We start from the raw sequence: 23,915 nt of genomic DNA, 5'->3' as shown, positions 1-23,915 counted from the left end.
ATTTTATTTATATGTTGTGAATATTTTCGTATGCCAACAGATATACTTATCCAACATCATTTTTAGTGTTAGCATATTTTATTGAATGAGTATGCTATGATTAAATTAGTCCATAATTTTTTTTTAAAGAGAGAGAGAGAGAAAGAATTTTTTTTAATATTTATTTTTTAGTTTTTCAGTGGACACAACATCTTTGTATGTGGTGCTGAGGATCGAACCCCGGACGCATGCATGCCAGGCGAGTGCGCTACCGCTTGAGCCACATCCCCAGCCCCAGCCCCTAGTCCATAAAATTTTTTACTGGTCTAAGCATTGACACTAATTTAAGTGTTTTATAGATAAAATGAACTTATTTATTATATCTAAGTTAATAAACTTATTTATATATTTATAATAAATAAACTTATTTATTATATCTAAATAATGAACTTACTTATATCTATAAAACACTTAAATTAGTGTCCCATAAGGCATGTAAATTATTCTACTTTTCAGATGAGGAAACTGAGGTCCAGAAACATTACTCTTTGCTCAAGTTTATATACCTAGCAAATGACAAAGCCTGGATTTGACGTGGACATTCTGGCTCCAGAATTCAGTCTCTTAGTGATTGAACTATATTTCATGTTTCGTAATTGACTTGAAGATGCTTCAGTGCCCAATTTCCCTTATATGTAAGAAATAGGTAATCAATTTTCTCTTTTCTCCTTTTAATTAATTGTTTTTTTTATTTGTTTCCTTTTTTCTTGACTTAAATATGTACCACTCTGCCCAACTTTATGATTGTGTTTTATTATGGAAAAAATTCAAACATATAAAAAGATAAGACTAGAGCTGAGCATGGTGGCACATGCCTGTAGTTCCAGCTACTGGGAGGCTGAGGCCCAGGAATTTGAGGTCAGCCTGGACAACATAGTAAGACCCTCATCTCTAAAAACAAAAACAAAAAAACTAGAATTAGAATAATACATAATGAATTTCATTCAGAGTCACATTCATCAACACCATTCACCAGAATCCATCTGATTCTTTTCATGCAAATTATAGACAATATTATCATTTTAGAATGTATATCAAATGACAAGGATGACTTTAAAAACATGACAGTATCAGCATACTTCTCCCATGACGATTAATAATAATTTCTTAATATCACATAGCCTTTTGGTTTTATGTTTTATTTTATAGTTTATTTGTTCAAATTGGGATCCAAATATTGCATTTAGTTTAGTTTAGTTTTGTTTTCCTTCTATTTTACAATGCTGGGAATGGAACCCTGGGCCTTGTGCGTGTTAGGTAAGTACTCTACCACTGAGCTACATGCCTGGCCTTGATTTGTCTTTTTAAGTTCTACTTTTCTTTTTTTTTTTTTTTTTCTTATAGTTTATTTATTGAGAAAATTTTTTTTTTCATAATTTAAACTTCTCCAATTGTGACTGACCCTGAGGTAATATTTAATCTGCTCATGTTTCTCTTGTATTTCCTTAAACAGTAGTAGAGCTAGAGGCTTGATTGCATTTTAGATTAGGTTGTTGCTTTTATTTTGGCCATGATGTGTACTTATTCCATTATATCACTGTTTTATTTTATTAATGCTTAGCAGTGGGTTTGTATATTATCAACTGATTGATTTATTAGAAACTTCTCTCATGGGAGCTGGGTTGTAGCTCATTGGTAGAGTCCTTGCCTAGCATGTGTGATGCACTGGGTTTGATCCTCAGAACATTAAAAAAATGTAAATAAACAAAATGAAGGTGTTGTGTCCATCTACAACTAAAAAAATTTAAAAAAAACTTCCCTCATTGGCTCTTTACATATTAATTTTAGCAGCCACAATTGATCACTCATTGCCCAAGTCTGTCATTCATTAGGGATGAAAAAATAGCAATATTCCACATTTATTATTCCTTCTACATTTATTATGTCTAAAAAGAACTTTCCCATTCAATTAATTTAGTTAACCTTATATACAGTTCACATAGGAAAGACAGGATATATGCTTAAATCTTTTACTAGTCTTCAGAGGAGTTATTTTAGCTTCTTCCAAACGTGACCAAGAGACTTAAGGAGATTAAAATAAAACTTTACTGTAGCCCTATGCTATGGTTTATTAATAATTGCTGGTTGATTTTTTTATTGATTGATTTTCAAAGAGGCCCTGATAACTGAGGCCATGCTATTATACCAGATCTTATGCAGTAAGTGGGTTATTAGGCTTATCATTTTTTGTGTATATGTATGTATTTATGTTTATATATTTAGAATATATTTTAAGGTAGGTGTGGTGGTGCACCTCTGTAATCCCATTTACTCTGGAAGCTAAGATAGGAGGATCTCAAGTTTGAGGCTAGCCTGAGGAATTAGTGAAACCCTGTCTCAAAAAATAAAAAGGACTGGGGATATAGCTCAGTGTAGAGAGCCCCTGGATTTACAAACAAAACAAAATGAAATAAAATGTTTTAAGCTTGTGTGTGTGTGTTTGTGTTTTAACACCTTTATTTTGTTTATTTATTTTTATGTTTTTTTTTTTGGTTGTTCACAACATTACAAAGCTCTTGACATATCATATTTCATACATTAGATTGAAGTGGGTTATGAACTCCCAATTTTACCCCAAATGCAGATTGCAGAATCACGTCGGTTATGTGCTGAGGATCAAACCCAGTGCCTCACACATGTGAGGCAAGTACTCTATCACTGAGCCACAACCCCAGCCCCTGTTTTAAATTTTTACCTGTAAGAATTTACTTACCTTATACTGTTGATTCCTGTATTTCCATAAGATTTTGAGTGTATCTTGGATAAAAGAAAAAAACCTCTTCCTTATGGAAGCCATAATATAACTTTGGGAAAACCACCAGGAATGTACTGGGAATCAAATACCCGAATAGTTGGATCAAGTCTTCCACCAGGAGCTGAAAGGTAATTTAGTTTCGAGTTTTAGATTTCACCTAAATGATAAATTTGGCATTGATATATCATGGCCTCAGTTATCAAGAACTGATTGGTAGTTGCATCTGCTCTTCATATATCTCATACATTTTACCTTCCTTGTCCTGTGGCTTCTGCTCTAATGGTCTGCCTTTGTCTGTCCCTAGCCTGGGAATTTCTTGGACGTGCTGACCTAGTTGACCTCAACTGGATATAAATAGTATTTTCTTCTTTTGTATTACCATTTTGCTCTACTTTTCTGATAACACTTAGCCCCTCCTACACTGCATTAGTTACTATATAGCATATGTTCTTTGTTAAACTATAAGCTGTGCTACTTTATGTATAAGTTTCTTATGTATATAAAGTAGGCATGTAATAGTATAATTAGACAAAGAAACAAATGGATGAAAGCTGGAAGGTGATTTACTATAATTTGATTTAATGAATAAGTTTGTTATCAGTTACTAATTTCTTTGGGAGAAAAATAACTTGGTATACTCATTTATATTCACTTGGCTCTTGTTACTTTATAAAGATGCATTCTTGTTCCTAAAAGTCTTGTAACTATTGAATTTCTCATTTAAATTTTCAAAGTAAGTATTTATTTTTATTTTATATAGGATTGCTTTCGAATTTTTGGATTCAAAAGCTTTTTGTAGAAATGTCCCTCACATAAAAGGAAAATCTGCTATGAAAAAACGACATTTGGAAATTTTGGGATATCATGTCATTCAGGTAAGAAATGCTCATATGAAATGCTCAGCCTTTGAAACACTGACTATACACGTGTTTTCTTTTAACACGAAAGTTCTAGAATTATCTTTTTATATTAAAAAAGTTACATTAAAGTATCCCTGCAACAACATTATTTCTTTAGTAGACTAAGAAATGAAAAATCAGGGGCTAGGGTTGTAGCTGATTGGTAGAGCGCTTGCATTGCATGCGTGAGGACCTGGGTTCAATCCTCAGCACCATATAAATAAATAAAAATAAAGATATTGTGTCTATTTCAATTAAAAAAATATTTAAAAAAATAAAAATCATCATTCTTTTTATTGTCTTTAGAAGATCTATTGATTTGTGTATTAGGCACTATGGAGATGGACAGAGTTACAGAAGGAAAAGGCTAATATACAGACAGAGAAGGAATATAGGAAAAAAATGTCCATTGTCAGTGTTGCAGGAACAGGGAGATGAAAGGAGCTGTGAGGTAGAGAAAAATCTTCTAGGCAGTGTCTAAGAAGAAGACATAACCACTTTGTTTCCAAAAAGGGTTCAAAGGCTATGCTTTTGTAATCTAATTACATAGAGTTCGTACATTTTTGTTCAGTAGTGCTTATAAGTTTTCCCTGCTGTTTTTTGTAGCTGCTTTAAAACTTCCATTCAAACTACATTACTTATTTTACAGATCCCTCATTTTGAATGGAACTCTATGGCACTGTCACAAAAAGATGCTCGGTTGGACTACTTGAGAGAACATATATTTGGAGCAGGCAAATCATGATTGTAATTTTTATTTAAAATGAGTTCTTATGGTGTGTCACATATGTATGTATTTTAATTAAGTGGACTGACTCATTAAAAAAATAGTAGGTGCAAATATGCTGAGGTGGCAGAACAAGTGGGAAGTGGGGTGGGAGTATGATAAAAGGAAAGTAAGCAGTAACAGTCAATATTCCAACCTCATAGCCTCTCTTAGTGAGATGAGAAGCCATTGGAGGGTTTCAAATGAGGAATGATGAAAACTCACATTTTAACTGCATCACACTAGTTGCTCTGTTGAGATGAGAAAAAATTACTAAGGAACAAATGTATCAGCAGGCAAGAAGTGGATTGTGACTATTTAAAGAACATTTCAATACTCCAAGCAAGAAATGGATGCTGGCTTGGATAGAGTAGTAGCAGTGAGTGTAATGAAAAGTGGTTTTCACAATATATTTTGAAAGTAAAGGCAACAGAATTTGCTCACTGATGGATATGAGGGAAGAGAGAAACAAAATTCAATGATAATACTAACTTTTTGTCCTGAGCAACCAAAAAAGTATTGCCATTATGGGGAAGTCTATAGGATGAGCAAGATGGGAAGTAGGCATTGGTGAAGGATCATGAGTTTATTTTAGACATGTTGAGTTTATAATGCTTTTTAACATCTAAGTGGAGATATCAAACAATTCAGTAAATGAGTTAGGAAGTAAGGAGAGAGAGTTCCAGGCTCCAGATACAAATTTGAAAATTGTTATTGGTATTTAATACCGCAAGACTAGAGAGTAGAGAAATGTGTGAGGAGATACTTGAGGACTAAGCTCCAGATGGTCCTGCATTAAGAGCTTAAGAAGAAACAGCAAAGGAGGCTGAGCAGGGGTGGCCAGTGAGGTAAGAAGAAAAGTCAGAGAAGGCATTAATGCTTCCTGGAAGCCAAAGATGAAGCATTTAAAGGAGGAAGAAGTGAGACATTATATCAAATACTCTAATAGATTAGGTAAATGGAGCACTGTGAAATGCCCCTTAAATCTAACAACATGAGTCTAAGCCTAAGAAAGGTCCTGGGTTTGCATTGTCTTCACCCCCATACATACAAAATGGCAACATAAAAATCACTAACTTTGAAAAATGATTTTTGTTAAGTTGTGTGTGAAAGCCTGTTTTCCAAGAGAAAGTAGGAGACATTTTCTTCTAAATGGAAACAAAGAAATAGTTTGGTAGTTTCAGTGGTCCAATCTTGGCCTGGTCTGATCTTTCACATGCTAAGGTTATAGTGATTTTTTTTTCTCTGTATTTTAACACATTTACAATAAAGTAGTTATGAAGGATCTACTATATTATATAATTCCTAGCACTTCCTTTAGGCCATGTGGAATGTTTGAGATGAGTGATGGGACTGACCATCCTAAACTTGGCTATCTTCTGACTCCTGGACCCTCTAAATTCATTCTCTTCTGTAGTTGGTAGCCAAAGTGCCTTCTGTTACAAATGTATTTTCTGCATGTAATTTGCTTCATTGATATTTGGCTTGGGCTTAGTTGAAATACATGTATAAAATATTCCCTGACTTTGCACAACTTGAGTCCCAATATATAATGATTTTGCAGAAGTGAACTTCATAAAGTTTTTTGAAAACCAATCAGAATAGTAAGCAAGTAAAAGATAACTCCTTGTAACCATTTGTTATGGTTTAGATATGAGGTATCCCCCCAAAACTCATATGTTAATGCAGGGATGTTCAGAGGTAAAATGATCAGATTATGAGAACTATAACTTAATCAGTGGATCGATCCATGTGATGGATTAATAATTTGAACAAACTAACCAGGGGGTAACTATAGGCAGGTGGGGCATGCCATAAGGAAGTAGGTTACCCCAGGCATGCCTTTAGAGTTTATATTTTGTTCCTGATGGCTCCTTCTCTCTGCTTCCTGGCTGCCATGAGGTGAGCAACATTCCTGTGTCACATTCTTCCACCATGATGTTCTAGTTTACCATGGGCCCAGAGCAATGGAATTGGCCAACCATGAACTGAAACTCTGAAACCATGAGCCAAAATAAACTTTTTGTTTTATTATAAAGTTGTTCTTGTCAGGTATTTTGGTCAGAGCAACAACAGATGGACTAATCCACCATTCTTCCTCGTAAATTTCCTAATGATATTCATTTATAGTTACAGACATACTAAATTCTAAGTGTTTAATTTTCCATTTACATGAGTGAGTTCTATTTCTCAAGCAAAGGACAAGAACCAAACCCTGAATAAATTAAAATATTTTTATTCTGTAGCTTTTCAAATAAAATGATTAGACTGATGAGAGCTGTAAATTTGCCTTTGATATAAGTAATTGAAAATCCAATGTTGTATATTTGAGGTACATGGAAATCTTGCTTAAATGATTCTGGTGTGTCTTTTGCTTCTTGTTACACACAATCTAACTTCTTATGTACCACATCTTTTACTGTTTTTTTACTAGGCTGCTTGATTGAAATGGTTTTCTGTGTGTGTGTGTGTGTGTGTGTGTGTGTGTGTGCGTGTGTAAAACAAGTCTTTTTTTCATTGAGATATAATTTATATACCATAAAATCCACGCTTTTTTTGGTGGGGGTATTGAGGATTGAACTTAGGGCACTCAACCACTGAGCCATATCCCCAGCCCTATTTTGTATTTTATTTAAAGACAAGAGTTTCACTGAGTTGATTAATGCCTTGCCCTTGCTAAGGCTGGCTTTGAACTCTCAATCCTCCTGTCTCAGCCTTCCAAGCTGCTGGGATTATAGGCCTGTGCCACCGCACCTGGCTTCCACCCTTTTCAAGTATATAATGTAGTCATTTTTAGTATATTGTGTAATCACCACCACTATCTAATTCCAGAGCATTTTCATCCTCCCCTAAAGAAGCCCTGTAAAAAGTATTGTTTTTTACAACTTAATTTCATGTGTACATGGATAGTATTCTCTGCCTGAAAGTTACTTGTGTTCTGATTTTATGGTAAGTCTGTCTTATAGTTTTATCTGTCTCCCAGGTATGCCTTTCTGGATACCAAATTTTCCCCTACCCCTTCTCTTTAATATCTGTCTTTATAAACATTCTCTCCACCCCTTTCTTTTCCTAAAATGTATTGTTGAAGAACCTGTAGGGTCTCCTACCTTTGGGATTTGTTATATACTCATGGTATATATTCAAGTCAATATTTTTCAGTACAGAAAAGTAACCAGGCTTTTACTTCAGAGATCTAAAATGTTTTTGTTAAATACATTTTTATGTTTATGATAGAGAAAATAAAGCTGTATGGACACCTGTTTGTTCTTTATGTAGCTGCTTGATGATCATGGGATGCTCCACATTGGTCTCAAATCTCAGAAAATATTGTGTAAGATAGCAGTCAAATACATGTCAACAAGATGTGTGTCTAGGATAAAAATGATGGTTAGTTGATGACTTGCACAGTTGAATTTGACAGACTGAGAAGGCAATTTATGATATACTCTAAGAAGAAATAGTGTAGGGTTGCATAGCCCAGAAAATGGAACCATTCAGTCATCTTTCCTACTATTAGAAATTTAGCAAATAGCCCTTTTATCTGAAATATAGTTAAAATTTAAACCAATGACTATATACCCTCTTCCACACTCTCTCTGCCTCAGAAGTTTAAACAATCAGTCTGTTTCCTGCTGGCACTCACCCTCTTTTTGTAGATGGTTGTTAATGGTATGAAGACAATGATTTACTGGTTTTAAGTTAAAAGGTTTTTAAAATTTGATTTGGAGATTACAAATAATATACCAGTGTCGCAAAAAGAATGGAGAAAAAAAGGCATTTGGATTTGACTACTTTTACTTAAGAGACTTTTTCCCTTCAAATGAGAGTCATTCATTACATTCCTTAAATATAACTTCCAAATTATTTTATGACTTGTAATCTTTAATATAATGTATAGGATTCCTGTCATAGCTTGAAGCTTATATAAGGAATTTTTAAAATATTTTAAAACATTTTAAGATTGGGGATGTATGTATTTAATTTGTAATAGAAAAGAAGTGTAAAGGTCCCTATCAATACAAAGGATTAGGAAACTACTCAAATTTAGGAGCCTGCTTTACAATTCATTGAGTGAGACAAATTAACACATTTTTTTCAACTTAATATTTAATTTCTTATTAGAAAATGATTTAAAGCTCTTATTATGACATTAAAGAGTCAATGACCAAGATTTTGATATTCTTTTTACCTCTTAGACAATAACTTATTTAATAATTTCTACATGAATCTCTGTACAGGCTTTAAAAAAACAGAATAAATTAAAGCACTATTATCCAAACAAACCACGTCTCAATCTATTCTGTTTTGTCACCTTGTTTATAGTTTAGACAGTTTGAAGAGATTTAGACGTGTTGCTAGGCAACTAGCTCCTGAAGCATAACGTATTTCCTTCAACATCCCGGCCCATTCTTTTTTATCATCTTCATACCTGATAGAGGGAAAAAAAAAATCAGTAAGCAGCTAGCTATTAAAGAGATAGTTCTATAGGTTTCCCTGTGTTCCATATTCAAATGTGCATCTTTGAAGAAATTCCTATGGGTCTTACCCAGAGGTGGAGGAAGCCTGACTGGTAGAATAATACTTTTAATTCCTTTCTAAATATCTATTTTCTCAATGAACATTTGCCTGATCTACTGCCACAGTATTTAATCTGGATACCTAGCAGTTTAATCTCTGGGAATCAAACTGCCCCAAGAAGAGGAGTAATGGACACCTACATAGTTAACCATTCTTTGGACTGATGAAAATGGTTGGTCTCTATGAGTCACAGTAAGCAAACTGGGGGCTGGGGTTGTGGCTCAGTGGTACATTGCTTGCCGAGCACATGGGAGATGTTACATTCCATCCTCAGTTCCACTTAACAGTAAATAAATAAATTAAAGGTATTGTGTCCAACTACAACTAAAATTATATATATACACACACATATATAAAGATTCAGAACTGGGGTAAAGCAGGGACTATTAGCAGCCTTAATTATGATTTCAGTTGTTCCCATTCACTAGTACCTAGCTTGGCACCTCATAAGGTGGTCAAGCCATAAAAAATTTGTTCTTCTTTCTCTTTGTCGTTTGAGGACTACATAGACTTCACATTTGACTTTAGGTAAGAACTGCTCTGCATCTCTGCATAGTCACAGTTATGAAGATACAAGTTGAAATCCCTTTGAATGTGTTTGTGACATGTTTACTCTGCCTAGTGTCTAGAATGTTCTTCAAGCTTTGTCTGAGAAACTCCTAAATTCTGCCTTCTCTGAAGCCTTTCCTGCCTTCCTCAAGCAGAGTTTTCTTCATTTCTCATATAGTCCTTTGTATTATATTTATTATAGTAAATACTCTATTTAAAACTTTCTGTATCCTCAATAAGCCAAAAGGTATTTAAGGACAACTGATGAATTTTTCTACCTTACTATCAACTCCAGAAGCTATAAAGTCTTGGCACATAGGAAATACCCCAAATCATTCTATGATGAATCAGTGAGATTTAGAACAATTATTAAAATTAGCTGGTACTACTGGACATGGCAGTGCACTCCTATAATCCCAGCGACTCAGGAGCCTGAGATAAGGACAGCCTCAGCAATTTAGCAAGGCCCTAAGCAATTTAGTGAGATTCTGTCTCAAAAAATAAAAAGGTCTGGGGATATAGCTCAGTGGTAAAGCACCCCTGGATTCAATCCCCAGTATCAAAATATATATATTATGTATGATACATTAGCTGATACCTACATAAAATACTCATTATCTGGCTTAATTTCATCAGTGTACAAATTTAATTCTCAACAATAGTACTGGGCACTGAGTGATTTTTATGTAAAGAAAATTAGACAAAAATGTTTTACTGCTAATAAAAAACCTTAATTATATAAAATTTGGAGCAACATATTAAGAATTAAAAAATGGTTTTTAATGACCTAAATAAAAAGTAACCACATATTAGCATTAAGAGGTTGAGGCTAAATGTAATTTTAAAAAATTTTTAATATTTTTATATATCACAGTAAGATAGTCCATAGGCTTAGAGTATGGAATACTGACTGAGAGTTTTCACCTCTGTGGATACAGAGCAGGTTCACTGGGATTCAAGGACAAGTGAAGATCAATGGCTCTCAACTTTGGTGCATGTCCAAGTCACCTAGAGGACTTGTTGAAACAGATTTCTGAGCCACCTTCATAGCTTCCAATTCACCAGCTCTAAGGTGAGATCTAAGAATTTGCATTATAACAAGTGCACAGGTAATGCAGATGCTACTTTGGGAACCAAAGTAGATACAATAGATACAAATTTACAAACTTGACTGCATAATGGGACCTTCTGGAGATGTTAAAAATTCTGCTGTCTTGGGTTGGGATTGTGGCTCGGTGGTACAGTGCTCACCTAGCACATGTGAGGCCCTGGGTTCGATCCTCAGCACCACATAAAAATAAATAAAATAAAGATATTTATCCAACTACAACTAAAAAAAAAAAAATTCTGCTGCCTCTAGGTGATGCTCACCTATAATCTCAGTTGCTTGGGAGGCTGAGGCAGTTGAGAGTTAAAAGCCGGCCTCAGCAATTTAGGGAGGTCCTAAGCAACTCAGTGAAACCCTGTCTGTAAATAAAATATAAAAAAGGGCTGGGTTTATGGCTCAGTGGTTAAGTACCCCTGGATTCAATCACCAGGAAAAAAAAAAAAAATCTGCTGCTTAGTCCCTCTCCCAGAGACTGACTTAATTGGTATAGAGTGTGATTGACCTGGATATGAGGATTTTTTTAGAACTCTACAAATGATTCTACCGTGCAGCAAATTTAAGAATCATTGCTCTAGACATTACCCCAAATTAGAAAACACCAATTTCTAAATTTAAAAATTGAGAGCTAAGCAGATAGTGACAGATGTCTCCTCTTTCCCCAATCCAGTGGTTCCCAAATGTGTCTGCACATGTGGAATCATCTGGGGACCTTTAGAAATTTTAAAAGGTCCATAACACAATTTCCAAGCCAAGGCCATATCCTAGACCAAGTAAATCACAACCAACAAGGGAGGGGGAAAAAAAGCCTTACTACTTTTTGAAGTTCTCTAGTGATTGCAAATTGTGTAGAGAGGTTTAGGAACCACTATCCTAATTGGAAAATAAAACACAGTCAGACAGGATCCCTCTTTCAGGTTCCACTCAGCAATATAGAGGCATTTTTAGCAGGAGAGTCTGTATTTTTCCTCCTACTGAGGCAGTTTGGCTTTGACTACCATTAGGAACTGGAGTGGCTCATGTGAAGTTCAGCTTACTGATGGAATGATTCCTTACTAGGAGTGTTTCTCAGCCTTAGCTGAACTTTTAGAATCATCTGAGAATGTTTTAAAAAATAGTCCTGCCTCCAGAAATTCTCCATTGGTCCGGGTGAAGGCCCAGGCACTGGCATATTTTAAAAGCATTGCAGGTAACTGCAACATACATTCAGGGTTGAGAATCAATGCTTGTTTACCTTCAGCATCTGGCCTTGTTTTCAAAAAATCCTAACACCCCCCCCCCCCGCCCTTTTTTTTTTTTTAACTATTGCTTTCACCCATCTAACCTTCTTGCTAATTCTAGTCAATGTGCTCCCTGGAAACTATCAGTTTTTTGTTTTTTGTTTTTTGTTTTGGTCCTTGACAACACAATTATTACAAGATAAGGAAATGGTGGGCCTGGGGATGTGGCTCAAGCGGTAGCGCGCTCGCCTGGCTTGCGTGTGGCCCGGGTTCGATCCTCAGCACCACATACAAACAAAGATGTTGTGTCCACCGAAAACTAAGAAATAAATATTAAAAAAAAAATTCTCTCTCTCTCCTCTCTTTAAAACAAATAAATAAATAAATAAGGAAATGGTATTTGATGCACAAAATAATGGTTTAGTTAAGCTACTAGATGTTCAGCCTTCTGTTTCACCAGCTGGGAATAAAGCTTCTGCTATTTCAGGTATAGAACAAATAAAACCCACTGTGCATTCTCAGACTTAGTGGTCTGCTTTCACTAACTCGGTATAAGTGGAACTTTTCCAAAGTTGTACTTATAAACTTACATGTGCAAGCAAATCAACTCTTACAGTAAGACTAAGGTGGAGCCTGAGATTCTGCATTTTTAAGTGATACTTAGGAGATGCCAGTAATGTTGAACTACAGATTATACTTTGATAGGAAAGCTCTGGATAAAATGATAACAGGATAGGAAAAGCATCCATCCTTGCAAGTGGGGGCTGGCCTTTAAGCTGATAGGAGAAGCATGAGCTTTCTGGGTGAGAGTACACCACAAACTCACTAGGCTCACCTTGAGTGCCCAAAGTCTACCTTCTGTAAGCTTAGATTAGCAAGTGCAGTGCCTGGGCTGAGGGCAGCAGAGGCCACTGGGCAGACACATGGTATCCTGATGGTTTCCAAATATCTATATACCATAAGCCCTGCCAAGGACTCTGTGACTCCATGACACGAACTTAAGCTCCTGAGACTTCCTGAATGCACCTTGATCTCTTTTAGTTTTACTGCATCAAACTCGATGGTAAAAATGTGTCCTTTTTAAAAAACATTTGACTAAAGTGGTTAATGAGTGACAATTGCAATTGTCAATGACAATACATGGGAGGAGTGGGTGCTAGCCACTCCTATCTGAGAGGTAAAATGGATTCCTGCTTTTACTGTTTTCTTTTTTTAAAAAAGGCTTTGTTAACTGAATCCTCAAACAATTAGAAGAATATTTAAATTCAAAATATGAATTTATGAATTCATGGAAAAAATAAAAAGATTAAATATTCTTTCAGAACTGTGTTTTTTAAGTTAATAAACCCCTTGGTGGGAAGGTAGTGGTCTGTGCTCTACTATATACCTGGGGTATTAAATGCTTTCAGAGCTGGAATGGAGCTTAAAGGAGAGGTAGTCCATTTCTTATTTTAAAGATTAAGAAACAAATCCAGTTAAGTTCTTTCCTAAGATCACAGTTAATCAGAAGCAGCACTTGACCAGTAAGTGGCATGTGCAAAAGTTCAATTAGGCTTAAAGTATTTAGTCTACTACCAAGACGTAGCTTGCATGTTAAAAACTCTAGCTTATTATTTACCACAAAATTGTTTATCAATTATCAGTTATTTGATTTAATATTCAATTTTAAAAATTGGAGAACTTACTTCCATATATCATTGACTTCAGTGGGTGCAAACTCTTTAGATTCCAGTTGAATCATAGCAAAACCACCAATGGCGTACAGGGATCCAGCAAGGGTGACCAAACTGATGGAGCTTCTTTCTTGGGGAAATTCAGTCATTACTTCCCATCTAGGTATTTTATTGAAAATGTAGTCATTGTAAAACTTGAAGAAATGCCAAATTTAAAATTCAAATGGTAAAAATTGAGACATAAGCAACATTTTGGTATAATTTTGTCATTTACAAAGCATTTAAATAAAAGCATCCATAAATATTAATGAAACTAAGAACACAATATAATTTTGTGTGCTGATTCTTTTAACTTTTTACCTCATGAGTATTTACCTATCTTCAAAAACATTATTTTTAATGACCATTAAATCATTTTCTTTAAAAGTTCTTTATTATTTTCAGAAACCAAAGGCTATTCTGTAATCAGGCATACATAGTTTCTAAAAAAATAATAACAATGTTCTAATTTTTTTCATTGCTAAACTAAGAGTATAAAAAGTCTATATTCATTCAGATGTGTGAACTAAAAAATTTTAAAAAGACTAATAGTATATAAAAATATGTCAAGTATCTTTTTACATTGCCAATAAAAGCTGAAAAATTAAAAATTTAAGAAAATTACAAAAAGCACAGAGTAATTAAAATTTTCGTACTTTATAAATGTCAATTATTATCAAGTGAAGATCTTTACATATTACAAATCAAATGACTACTGGAGACTTGTATCCAGCTACATGTATATAACTGTTAAGAGGTATTACCTTGGCATGACTAAATTCACAAAATTAAATTAATAACAGAGCAACAGAACATGGCAACATTAACTTAAGGGTCATGTGTTCCAAGTTATAAATGCACATAATGCACCAAAATGTTAGGAATTTAACACCCAGTAACAGCAGAAAAAAACCTAGATGATAATACTTCTTTAATCTGTGTCTCTCTGCCTTCTCCCCATGTTTTGGTTAGAAAGCTAAATTTCATCCAGATGTTAACAATTGAAATGTACAGTGATTCACATGCTGTAGCAAGTCAACTCACTTATTGGTTTTGAGATCAAAAGCTTCAACTGAAGCTGTAAGACCATCTTCAGTAACACCTCCTGCAATCACAATTTTGCCTTTATGGACTGCCACTCCAAACATGGAACGAGGGGTTTTCATTGGAGCCAGATCTTTCCAGTCTCCTTTTTTGGGGTTATAGATAAACATCCTGTTTGTACACTTTCTGTAAATAGAAAAGACAACAAATGTTTATTTTATACATCCGTTTTTTTGAAAGCAACTTTGGTAATAATTTGGCTTTGCTTCTTATATGAAGTTTATAGTACTTTATTTGAAGAAATCTAAGATTATAGAGTAGATATCTAAATTATTCTCAGTATGTTCTTTGGTTTCTTAAAGTATTCATAATTGAGTGATGGGAGGCAGAATATGAAATAACTAATTCATTTAACTGGATAATTTGGTAATGCCAAACAAACAACAACAAAATCCAAAAAACCCTGTAACCCAACTTTTTTAAATATTATTTTTAGTTGTTGATAGAGCTTTATTTTATTTATGTATTTATACATGGTCCTGAGAATCCAACCCAGTACGTCACACATGCCAGGCAAGTGTGCCACCGCTGAGATACAGCCCCAGCCCTATACCCCAACTTTTTACGGGGATAATTTTTTTCCTTAATCTTATAAAAGACCAGATATCTGAAGTAGAAACATTTAGTCTAATATTTGACTATCTTGCTCTTATCAAGATAAGAGCTTTGGCAAGGGCACAGTGGCCCATGCCTGTAATCCCAGTGGCTCAGGAGGCTGAGGCAGGAGGATTGAGAGTTCAAAGGCAGCCACAGCAAAAGCGAGGTGCTAAGGAACTCAGTAAGACCCTGTCTCTAAATAAGATAAAATAGGGCTGGGGATGTGGCTCAGTGGTTGAGTGCCCCTGAGTTCAATTCCTGGTATCGCTCTGCAAAAGATAAGAGCTTTGGGTTAGGGTTGTGGCTCAGTGGTAGAGCCCTTGCCTAGCATGTGTGAGGCACTGGGTTTGATTCTTAGTACTGCATATAAATAAATAAATAAAATACATGTCCATCTACAACTAAAAAGATAGGGAAAAAATGATGAGTTTATCGAGAACAAGATACAAAATCACGTTCTTCAAATTCATTAACAGTAACTAGTACAATTCAGCCTTTGCTTTTTAAAATTTAAACAAATGTTTTTTTCCATACTAAAGATAGAACCCAGGGCCTCCTGCTTGGTAAGTGAGTACCCTACCACTGAGCTAAATCCTCAGCCCCAATCCTTACTTTTAGATAATGACTCATTTCAAAGTTCTTGACTTTGACATTTGACAAGTAATATTGTCATATCAATCGTATCCTCAAGATTACATACTCTTACTGACAAGACCTGTATGCTTCTTACTGACATATCAATTTCCTCTTTACTAATGTTACTTGAAGGAAACAATTTAAATCATTTGGCAAAGTTCCAATGTTTCCTAAGTCAAAATACTGCTTAATTGAGATTTTTCATTCCATTTACTCAGGAAAAATGCCTCAGATAAGATTGGGTGCTGTATTGGTTTATATACACCTTCCTTAAATATTCATTTGATGGAAATTGGAAGGATTAAGGTGGATATGAAAATTTTAGATTATTATCTTTGCATATGGATAGATTGTATAAAAACAATTGCTTTTTAAAATCACACTTTTCTGATATATTTTTAATTTTGACTAATAACCAGAATATAGAGTTCTTAACTTCTAACACATTTCCATATTTGATATTTTATTCTCCTTTTTTTTTTTATTTTCTGAGATAGGGTCTTACTATGTTGCCTAGGCTGTTCTTGAACTCCTAGGCTCAAGTGATTCCCCAGGCTCAGCCTCCCCAGTAGCGAGGACTAAAAGCACATCTTACTGTGTCCAACCATGCCCTCACAATTTATAATTTTAGTTTATTTTCCAGGATTGGACATCTGTACTAATTAAACAGCCTGAAGAATTGATGACAAGCCAAATTAGGCAGAGTTTTCCAGAGAATCAGATTAATTTTCACAATGTAAACTGAAAGTGTGCATTTTACCAGACAGGCTACTGGCTTAATAACTGACTGACCTCTGAAGTACTCTGAACTCAGGTTACCTATCCCTTGAGAAGTGCCTAGAAATCAAGTTAGGTTTATATGTGAAGCTTGGTCCTGGTTTTCTCATAAGAGACTCACACTAGAGGGAGATCAGGGAGTATTTTTTTCTGATTGATTAGTGCCTGTTTGGAACAGTTGTTAAATATTTTGAATATTACTTCTGTCAAGAAGTAAATACATGACATTCTGCTGAAGAAATAACTGCCTGCTTTTCAATCACCATGCTTTTTAGTGGCATTTTCTATGCACTATTCTTTTAGTAGATATATTTTAAATACTACACTAAAAAGTACATTGAAATTTTTATCTGTTTATAGATAATTGAATAAGAAAATTATAAAATACAGTTATAAATTAGCTATATAAAAGACTTGATTAAACTCCTAGTTTCTGCCTTTCCACTGTCAGAATGTTTGAGGCTTTGTGCTCATTCCTAGTAGTATGCTGGGTATCTACATTTTTACTTTAGCAACTTATAAGTTTTATTCTCCTTTGGAAATCATGTATAATATCTTCCAGTAATTTTTCACAATATTGTTTTGAAATTTTACTTCCAAAATATAAGTGACAAGTTCCATTTCAGTATGTAGATTCAAATGAAAAGAGGAATAAACTATTGTAATAAAAAGATCATCTGGTTATAAATCATAAGAAAATTTCAGAGTACTTACTTGTCATCTGTTTTTCCACCTAGACAATATATCATCCCATTATGTGAAATCACATTATGACCATAGACCTTGATAGGAAGACTTTTTACTTCATTCCATTTTGCAGCTCTAAAATTAAATGATAGAATTGATGTTTTGTCAATTGCAGGTTCCAAAAACATGAATATGTTGTAGGAACAGGAATGCCATGCCAACTTACACGGGATCATAGCATAATACTGAATCCAGCGAAGCCTCTGTTTGAAGGTCTTTGCCTGCAACCACATAGATTTTGTCATCTACCTCTCCCAGACCGAAGAGACACCTAGCTGAAGGCAGAGGTGGAAGTCCAACCCACTCAGATGCTATGTTATCAAGCTGGAAAAAAAATAAGGAATTGTGGAGCTTGGTAGAAAGAAATTCCAAGTGTACCAAAAAGTATGCTATACCTATGTTGTTTAAAATTCAAAGATCTCACAAGTAAAAGTATAATCTCAAAGTATCAGATTTTCATTCTGTCATCAAGAACAATGAGAAAATTTATTCAGCCTATCAAAATAGATAAAGTATCGAAATCTTGAATACTGCAAATTGAACATGGGGTGCTTTACCTCTGAGCTTCGTTGCCAATCCCTACATCAGCAGAGGTTAGTTAAAACAGTGGTTTCTCCTCAAATTTTCTTCCCATGTTGCCTTCTTCAGCTTTAAAATAAGGAATCTAATACTTTTAGAACCCTGGGGAAAGCCAGGTTGTCACAGAAGGGAGGGTCACAGTATGTGAATGACCTCTGAATGCTATTTTTAACATGATCCCCAAGCCGGCACCCGGGACAGCTGGACCTGTCGATCAGTCTACAGACAACTGAGATATTAGGCAATGTCTTTTTTCATTCTTTTAAACATTTTGAGGTTCCCTATGTTTTACTTTATTATTTTTTAAAGTATTTATTTATTTATTGTTGTAGGTGGACACAATATTTTTATTTCATTTTTATATGGTGCTGAGGATTGAACCCAGTGCCTCACGTGTGCTAGGCAAGCACTCTATCACTGAGCCACAACCCCAGCCCCTACTTTATTGTTTTTGATAAGGACAAGTGTTAGTGTGAATTTCCTAGACGTTGGGGGAATTATTTTAAATAGCTATCTCTTTTTAACTTACATTAAGAAGAATCTTGGCTCATTTTTGCTATGGCCACTTCTCCAAGCCTACAATGGCCTGCTAGTGCCCATGCTTTAGGGTAGATAATACTGGCATGGCTGGCATCCATTTCAGCACTTATTAAGATTTTCCACTTCAGATTTTAGAACAGCAAGGGAAAAGAAAACTGTTTTCTGAGGGAGTATAGCTATGGATTTGTTCTCTCTGGTGCCATTTCTAGGTAGCAGAGGAAAAATGAATAAAACTGAGATTCATTGGATACCAAGAATACCTATGAACAACAACAACAAAAAGCTATGGGACAGGGAAAGGTATCTGTGGATGCCTCTCAATACCTGGCTTAGTAACCCCAGTTAAACAATGACATGAGGGGTTTTAATCTCTGCATGCACATTATTAGGTTTGCATTCACTAATTTCAGCATCTAGATTTTGACCCCTAATGTTTTCATTTTTGAAAAAAAATTCTTTGATCAAGAAAGTGATATGGGTCTTGAGATGTAGCTCAGTTGTGGAGTACTTGCCTTGCATGTGCAAAAAAGAAGGTGTTATGTAGTATATTATAGAAATAATAATACATACACAGAGGTTTTCTATTCTTTTAAGTTTTATTTATTTATTTTTGGTTTTGGTGCTGGGATGCTTTACCACTGAGCTACATCCCTAGTCCCTTTAATTTTTAAATTTTGAGACAGGGTCTTGCTAAATTGCTCCAGGTGGCCTTGAACTTGTAATACTCCTGCCTCAGTCTCCTAAGTAATTGGAATTACAGGCATGTGCAACCCTGCCCTGCAACTTAAGAGAGTTTTGATTCGGTGACAGGCTTTGAACCAAATGCTTTAGATAGGTAATCTCATTTAGTCTTCCAGGATAGGCAATTTTATTATCCCTGTTTTACAAATGAGGAAACTGAGACCCAGAAAGATTAATTTGCCCAAATTCACAAGCTTTTAGGGAGTATTCAAATCCAAGGAATATATAGTTTGTTTTTAAAAAATGGAACCTCGGTCAGCACACTACTAAGCTGAAGGCTCTGTTCCCACTTCGTCCTGTACTGTCTCTCTTCCCATATTGTTCCTCATGGGGCACGTTCTGTAGCAGATGGAATAGCAGTCTGCCTGCCAGTCTTTTATGGATGAGCTGTCAAGCTATTTAAACTCTCTTAGTTCTACTTTCCTCATTGTTAAAATTAGGGCTTAGGCCTAGATTACTTTAAAATCTGGTGTTGTTAAAAATTTGATGAATCTATTAATTCTTTGTATTAGGGTGAGGGTGGGGACAAAACTCTTACTAAGGCAAAAAATTCTTGTAATCTTTTTAAGCAGTCAATCAAAGGTCAAATTATTACTGAATTAATACACTTTAAACATATGTGACCAAGCAGGAAAATACCTGAAGTACTTATACAAATACTTTCTTGTGTGTTACAACCCTCTTTTATAGTCAGGTATTTTTAATTGTGGCGTCTTGTTCTACCATTTGTGCCTTTTAAAAGTGGCAGGGCATGGGTAATGACAGGGAGTTGACCTTCTAACTTTGTATAACTGTTTTAGTAGCTTTAAAGAATATTAAGCAGGTTCTTGAGTCCAAAATAAGAAGCTGTATGAGTAATAGTAAGAGTAGTAATGGGATGGAAGAAAATAAAGATTAAGATTACACTGAACACTTGAAACAAATGGGGTTGGGTTGTAGATATATTTCATAAATTAAATGTGAAATGGAGTAAAACAAAACCTGAAGGAACTTTGGGTATTATTCTATGGCTATAACTATTCCTTGAATCTGACTTATCTGTTTTTCTCTCCCTCTCTTCCTTGTTCTCTTTCTCTCTATATATATTGCCTATGTTTTGATATTTTTACCTCCTGGCTATGTTTATAGTCTTTTTCATTGAATTTTCCCTTTTTGAAGCTTGTTTGAATTTAAAAGTAGGGCTTGGGAAGTTTGCTTCATATTCAAATGTTTATGATTTTTTTACAAAAAGTTTTAGTTGTGAATGGACACATACCTTTATTTATTTATTTTTATGTGTTGCTGAGGATTGAACCCAGTGCCTCACACATACTAAGCAAGTGCTCTACCACTGAGCATGACTACAGCTCCCTGTTTATGATATTTTTTACTGGAATTTTGAAAATTAAGAAACATGATTCATATGTATTATTATGACTTTATTTTCCAAGGCCAGAAAAATCAAAGGTAGTATTTGGTGAATGCATAGTATATCATATATTTTGAGAGCATATTGTGACTGTGGTATGACATTCTACACTTGCTTATCTTTGGCTTTTCCAACTCAGTGCTGGAAGCCCCAAGCCATGGTTAGCTATGATCTAAACAACCTCTTCTGAGATAGTTGTAACCTACATAGTATTGGTATTGGTATTATTTAAGATAAAGGTTAAGCCACTGTTTCCTTCATAAACTGACAAACTATAATGTATTGATATTATGAGTCAAATTCCCTTCAAACAAACTACAGAGAGTTTATTAGTTTAGGAAGACTTATTTTCCTATAAATTTCTGTGGTAACACAAAAGATTGTTTTTCCCTTTTTTTTTTTTTAAACAGATCATTAAGTTGAAATAATGGCTGATTATAACTGATCCAAATAAATGTGATAAAATGGGGCTGGGGATGTGGCTCAAGTGGTAGCGCGCTCGCCTGGCATGCGTGCGGCCTGGGTTCGATCCTCAGCACCACATACAAACAAAGATGTTGTGTCCGCCGATAACTATAAAATAAATATTAAAATTCTCTCTCTCTCTCTCTCTCTCACTCTTTCTTTTAAAAAATGTGATAAAATAAACAGAAACTTCTAAGTATAACTCAAATCAGTGACACTTGTGTAGTTTTTCTATAAGGTAATCCAAAGTGTATAGAATATGTATATAAGTTCTTTTCATTTTGAACAAAATTATCTTTTAGGCAGTAGCCATAAATAAGAGATGAAATGCAACCTCTCAAAACTTCAACTTCAGGAAAAAAGGAAACTGGGAGAAAAAGAAAATTTGACCAGTTATCACTTTATAATGTGTTAAGTACTTTCATCTAGAGAAAGAATTTGATTTAGGAAAAGACTTATCTATTTTTCAGGAAAGAGTATACAAAATTAGTTTTCACTAAACGACTGGACTTTGAAGGATTATAATTACCATCAACTATAAACATATGTTGGGTAAGACTATAAAGCAATTCTGCACCAAACCTTTTATTAAATATTAACAAGCAGTCAAATATTTTTGTCATTTCCCTAAGTAGTAAAAGTGCAAGGGACTACATACAATAGGATATCAGTTAAATATGATGCAAACAGCCTGGATAATTCACAAACTAGCTAATTGGATGTTGAAAAACAGCCTTACTTTTATATCTCTACTTAAATAGTCTTTCTTACCTGGAAAAAGTATGACTGTAGAGGTTGATCCTTATTTTCTTCATCCACATATAGTCCTCCTACCACATATACTTGATTTTGTTGGGTAACAATGCTGGAATGATTTCTGGGGATCTGCTCAGCCAGTGCAGTAAGGTAGCATTCATTTTCTGCGGGATCATAAGCTACTGCGGCTGTGTCATTAACCAATAGGATAAGGTCTTTGACAAACATTCCATGCCTGGGAATGTCGTTCAGGTAACCAGGAAGCAAATCTTCATCACCAACATCACCATTCACCTCACCCTCCTTAGTCTTCTCTGTGTTTTTGCTAGGTTCTGGGAGTTTGCCTGCAAAAGCATCTTTTAGAACTTTGATTTTTTTCTGAAGTTCTGGGTTGCTTTTGATGATATCATCTTTCTCAACATGATCTTTAAAATATTTTTCTGTCATTAGGCGAAAACGAATACAATCAAACACTTCGCTAAGATTTTTCACCCTATTTTCTTTGTCTGTTCGCACCCATTTCATTACTGCCTCAAATACTGCTTCTTCCTTTTCTACATTTAGGCTGTCATTTGAAATGACTGAGATCAGTTCCTGTGGAGACAGCTGCATAAAGTCCTCTTCCTTACAAATCTGTACAAAGCGTTCAGACACAAATTCACGAGCAGATATGGCGAGTCTCGGGCAATCAAGAAGAAGTCCTAATCTTAGGATGGCTAGACAGTTACCAGGAGCAAGTCTTTTCTGAAGATAAGAAACGCAGACAGTGAACACTGAGGGGATCTGAAAGCGACTGGCCAATGCAAAAATATCTTGCACGTTTCCATCATTGAGATCGATACTGGCAGAGTACAGGTATTTGATGATCAAATCAAGGACAGCAGGGTCTACATTATCTAGTACAACCTCCTTTTTTTTCTCTTCATCAATTTCAGATAAAAAATACTCACGGAAATAAGGACTACAAGCGGACAAAATCAATCTGTGGCAAGGAAGACTTTTGTCACCGGCTTTTAGGGTGCAATCGATGAATTTTTTCTCATCCAGGAGATCTTTTAGACCATCCTGAAGAAGGGTTGATTGGTAAAGCCGCAGTTCCTCTGCGAGTTCCCGCTGGGAATCCATTTTGTGAGTAACCTGGGTAAGGAAGGGGACACTGAAGGCCTTAGCTCCTTGCAGCACACAGGTCTAGCTGTAAAAAGGCAGATCAGTGTGCTTTGCCCAGCTTGAAGCCTTTGCAATTTAATCCCACCAGCTAAATATAGATACCAACTCTAACAACGGGAATTTAGGAGAGCTAGTTTGGAAAGCAGAGTTGTTCTTGCAGCTGTTATAGATTGATAGTAACAACTGGAACTTTTAATCACTAAGGAAACAGCTAAGAAACAAGACATTTAAGTGGAAAGCTTTAAAATGCATAAAGTATTAGAAGATACACTAATAAAGGCTACCACAAGAAAATGTTTATTGAATCAACAGAAAAATGAATCATAAAAATGAGTCACTCCTCTAAAAATGGTCTAGTGGCAAGCTACTTGGCTATCTAAATTAATGATGTAAAGGTCAAGAATATGAAGTGAGTTCATTTGACTTCTCATAAGCAAGATCCCCTTTCCAATAACTGTTACACATTTTTTATCTTTTACTCAAAACAGTGGGGTATAGATCTAAGTAAGAAACTTAAAGGTGTTTACTTATGTAATATAATTAGTTTTATAAAACCTTTGAAATTATATCTTCATCAAAACAGAAATCACAATATAGAGAAACTAATTTTTAAAATAATGTCTTAAATATATAAATAAACTGACAAATCTTCCTTAGTGAGAAAATTAAAATGAGTACTGAATTAAATTATAAAATAATTTATTCACACCTGCCTTGTTGTGCAAAGGATTGAATGTGGCAAATAATACTAATTAAAATGAAGGCAAAAGACTGG

At 34.9% G+C, this 23,915-nt stretch overlaps 2 protein-coding genes across 8 annotated transcripts in view; one reads left to right on the top strand and one right to left on the bottom strand.

The window, feature by feature from the left end:
- The window catches only part of Fastkd1 (FAST kinase domains 1), a 38,580-nt gene extending 30,862 nt beyond the window's left edge, over positions 1-7,718 (top strand). For 5 of the 7 annotated variants that reach the window (XM_078017540.1, XM_040294433.2, XM_040294436.2 and 2 more), the window contains 3 exons: positions 2,784-2,922; positions 3,555-3,669; positions 4,343-7,718. In XM_078017540.1, coding sequence (XP_077873666.1) covers positions 2,784-2,922; positions 3,555-3,669; positions 4,343-4,438 — 350 coding nt within the window. In that variant the 3' untranslated portion in view covers positions 4,439-7,718. Of the gene's footprint in view, positions 1-171; positions 475-495; positions 686-2,783; positions 2,923-3,554; positions 3,670-4,342 lie in introns of those variants that run through there. The other 2 variants (XR_002483891.3, XM_078017541.1) reach the window with 2 other exon arrangements.
- A 518-nt stretch (positions 7,719-8,236) lies between these two features.
- Positions 8,237-23,273, bottom strand: Klhl41 (kelch like family member 41). The gene is made up of 6 exons (XM_005324564.4): positions 21,989-23,273; positions 17,651-17,808; positions 17,452-17,559; positions 14,668-14,853; positions 13,597-13,743; positions 8,237-8,888 (listed from the first exon to the last, which is right to left on the bottom strand). The coding sequence occupies exons 1-6, from the start codon at positions 23,096-23,098 to the stop codon at positions 8,777-8,779; spliced, it is 1,821 nt and encodes a 606-aa protein (XP_005324621.1). The 5' UTR covers positions 23,099-23,273; the 3' UTR covers positions 8,237-8,776.
- Between the last annotated feature and the right edge of the window lie 642 nt (positions 23,274-23,915).

Source organism: Ictidomys tridecemlineatus, chromosome 7, assembly GCF_052094955.1.
Source record: "Ictidomys tridecemlineatus isolate mIctTri1 chromosome 7, mIctTri1.hap1, whole genome shotgun sequence".
Taxonomy (NCBI): domain Eukaryota; kingdom Metazoa; phylum Chordata; class Mammalia; order Rodentia; family Sciuridae; genus Ictidomys; species Ictidomys tridecemlineatus.
Note: the sequence above shows the minus strand (reverse complement) of the source record. Positions and strands in the feature narration are given on the sequence as shown.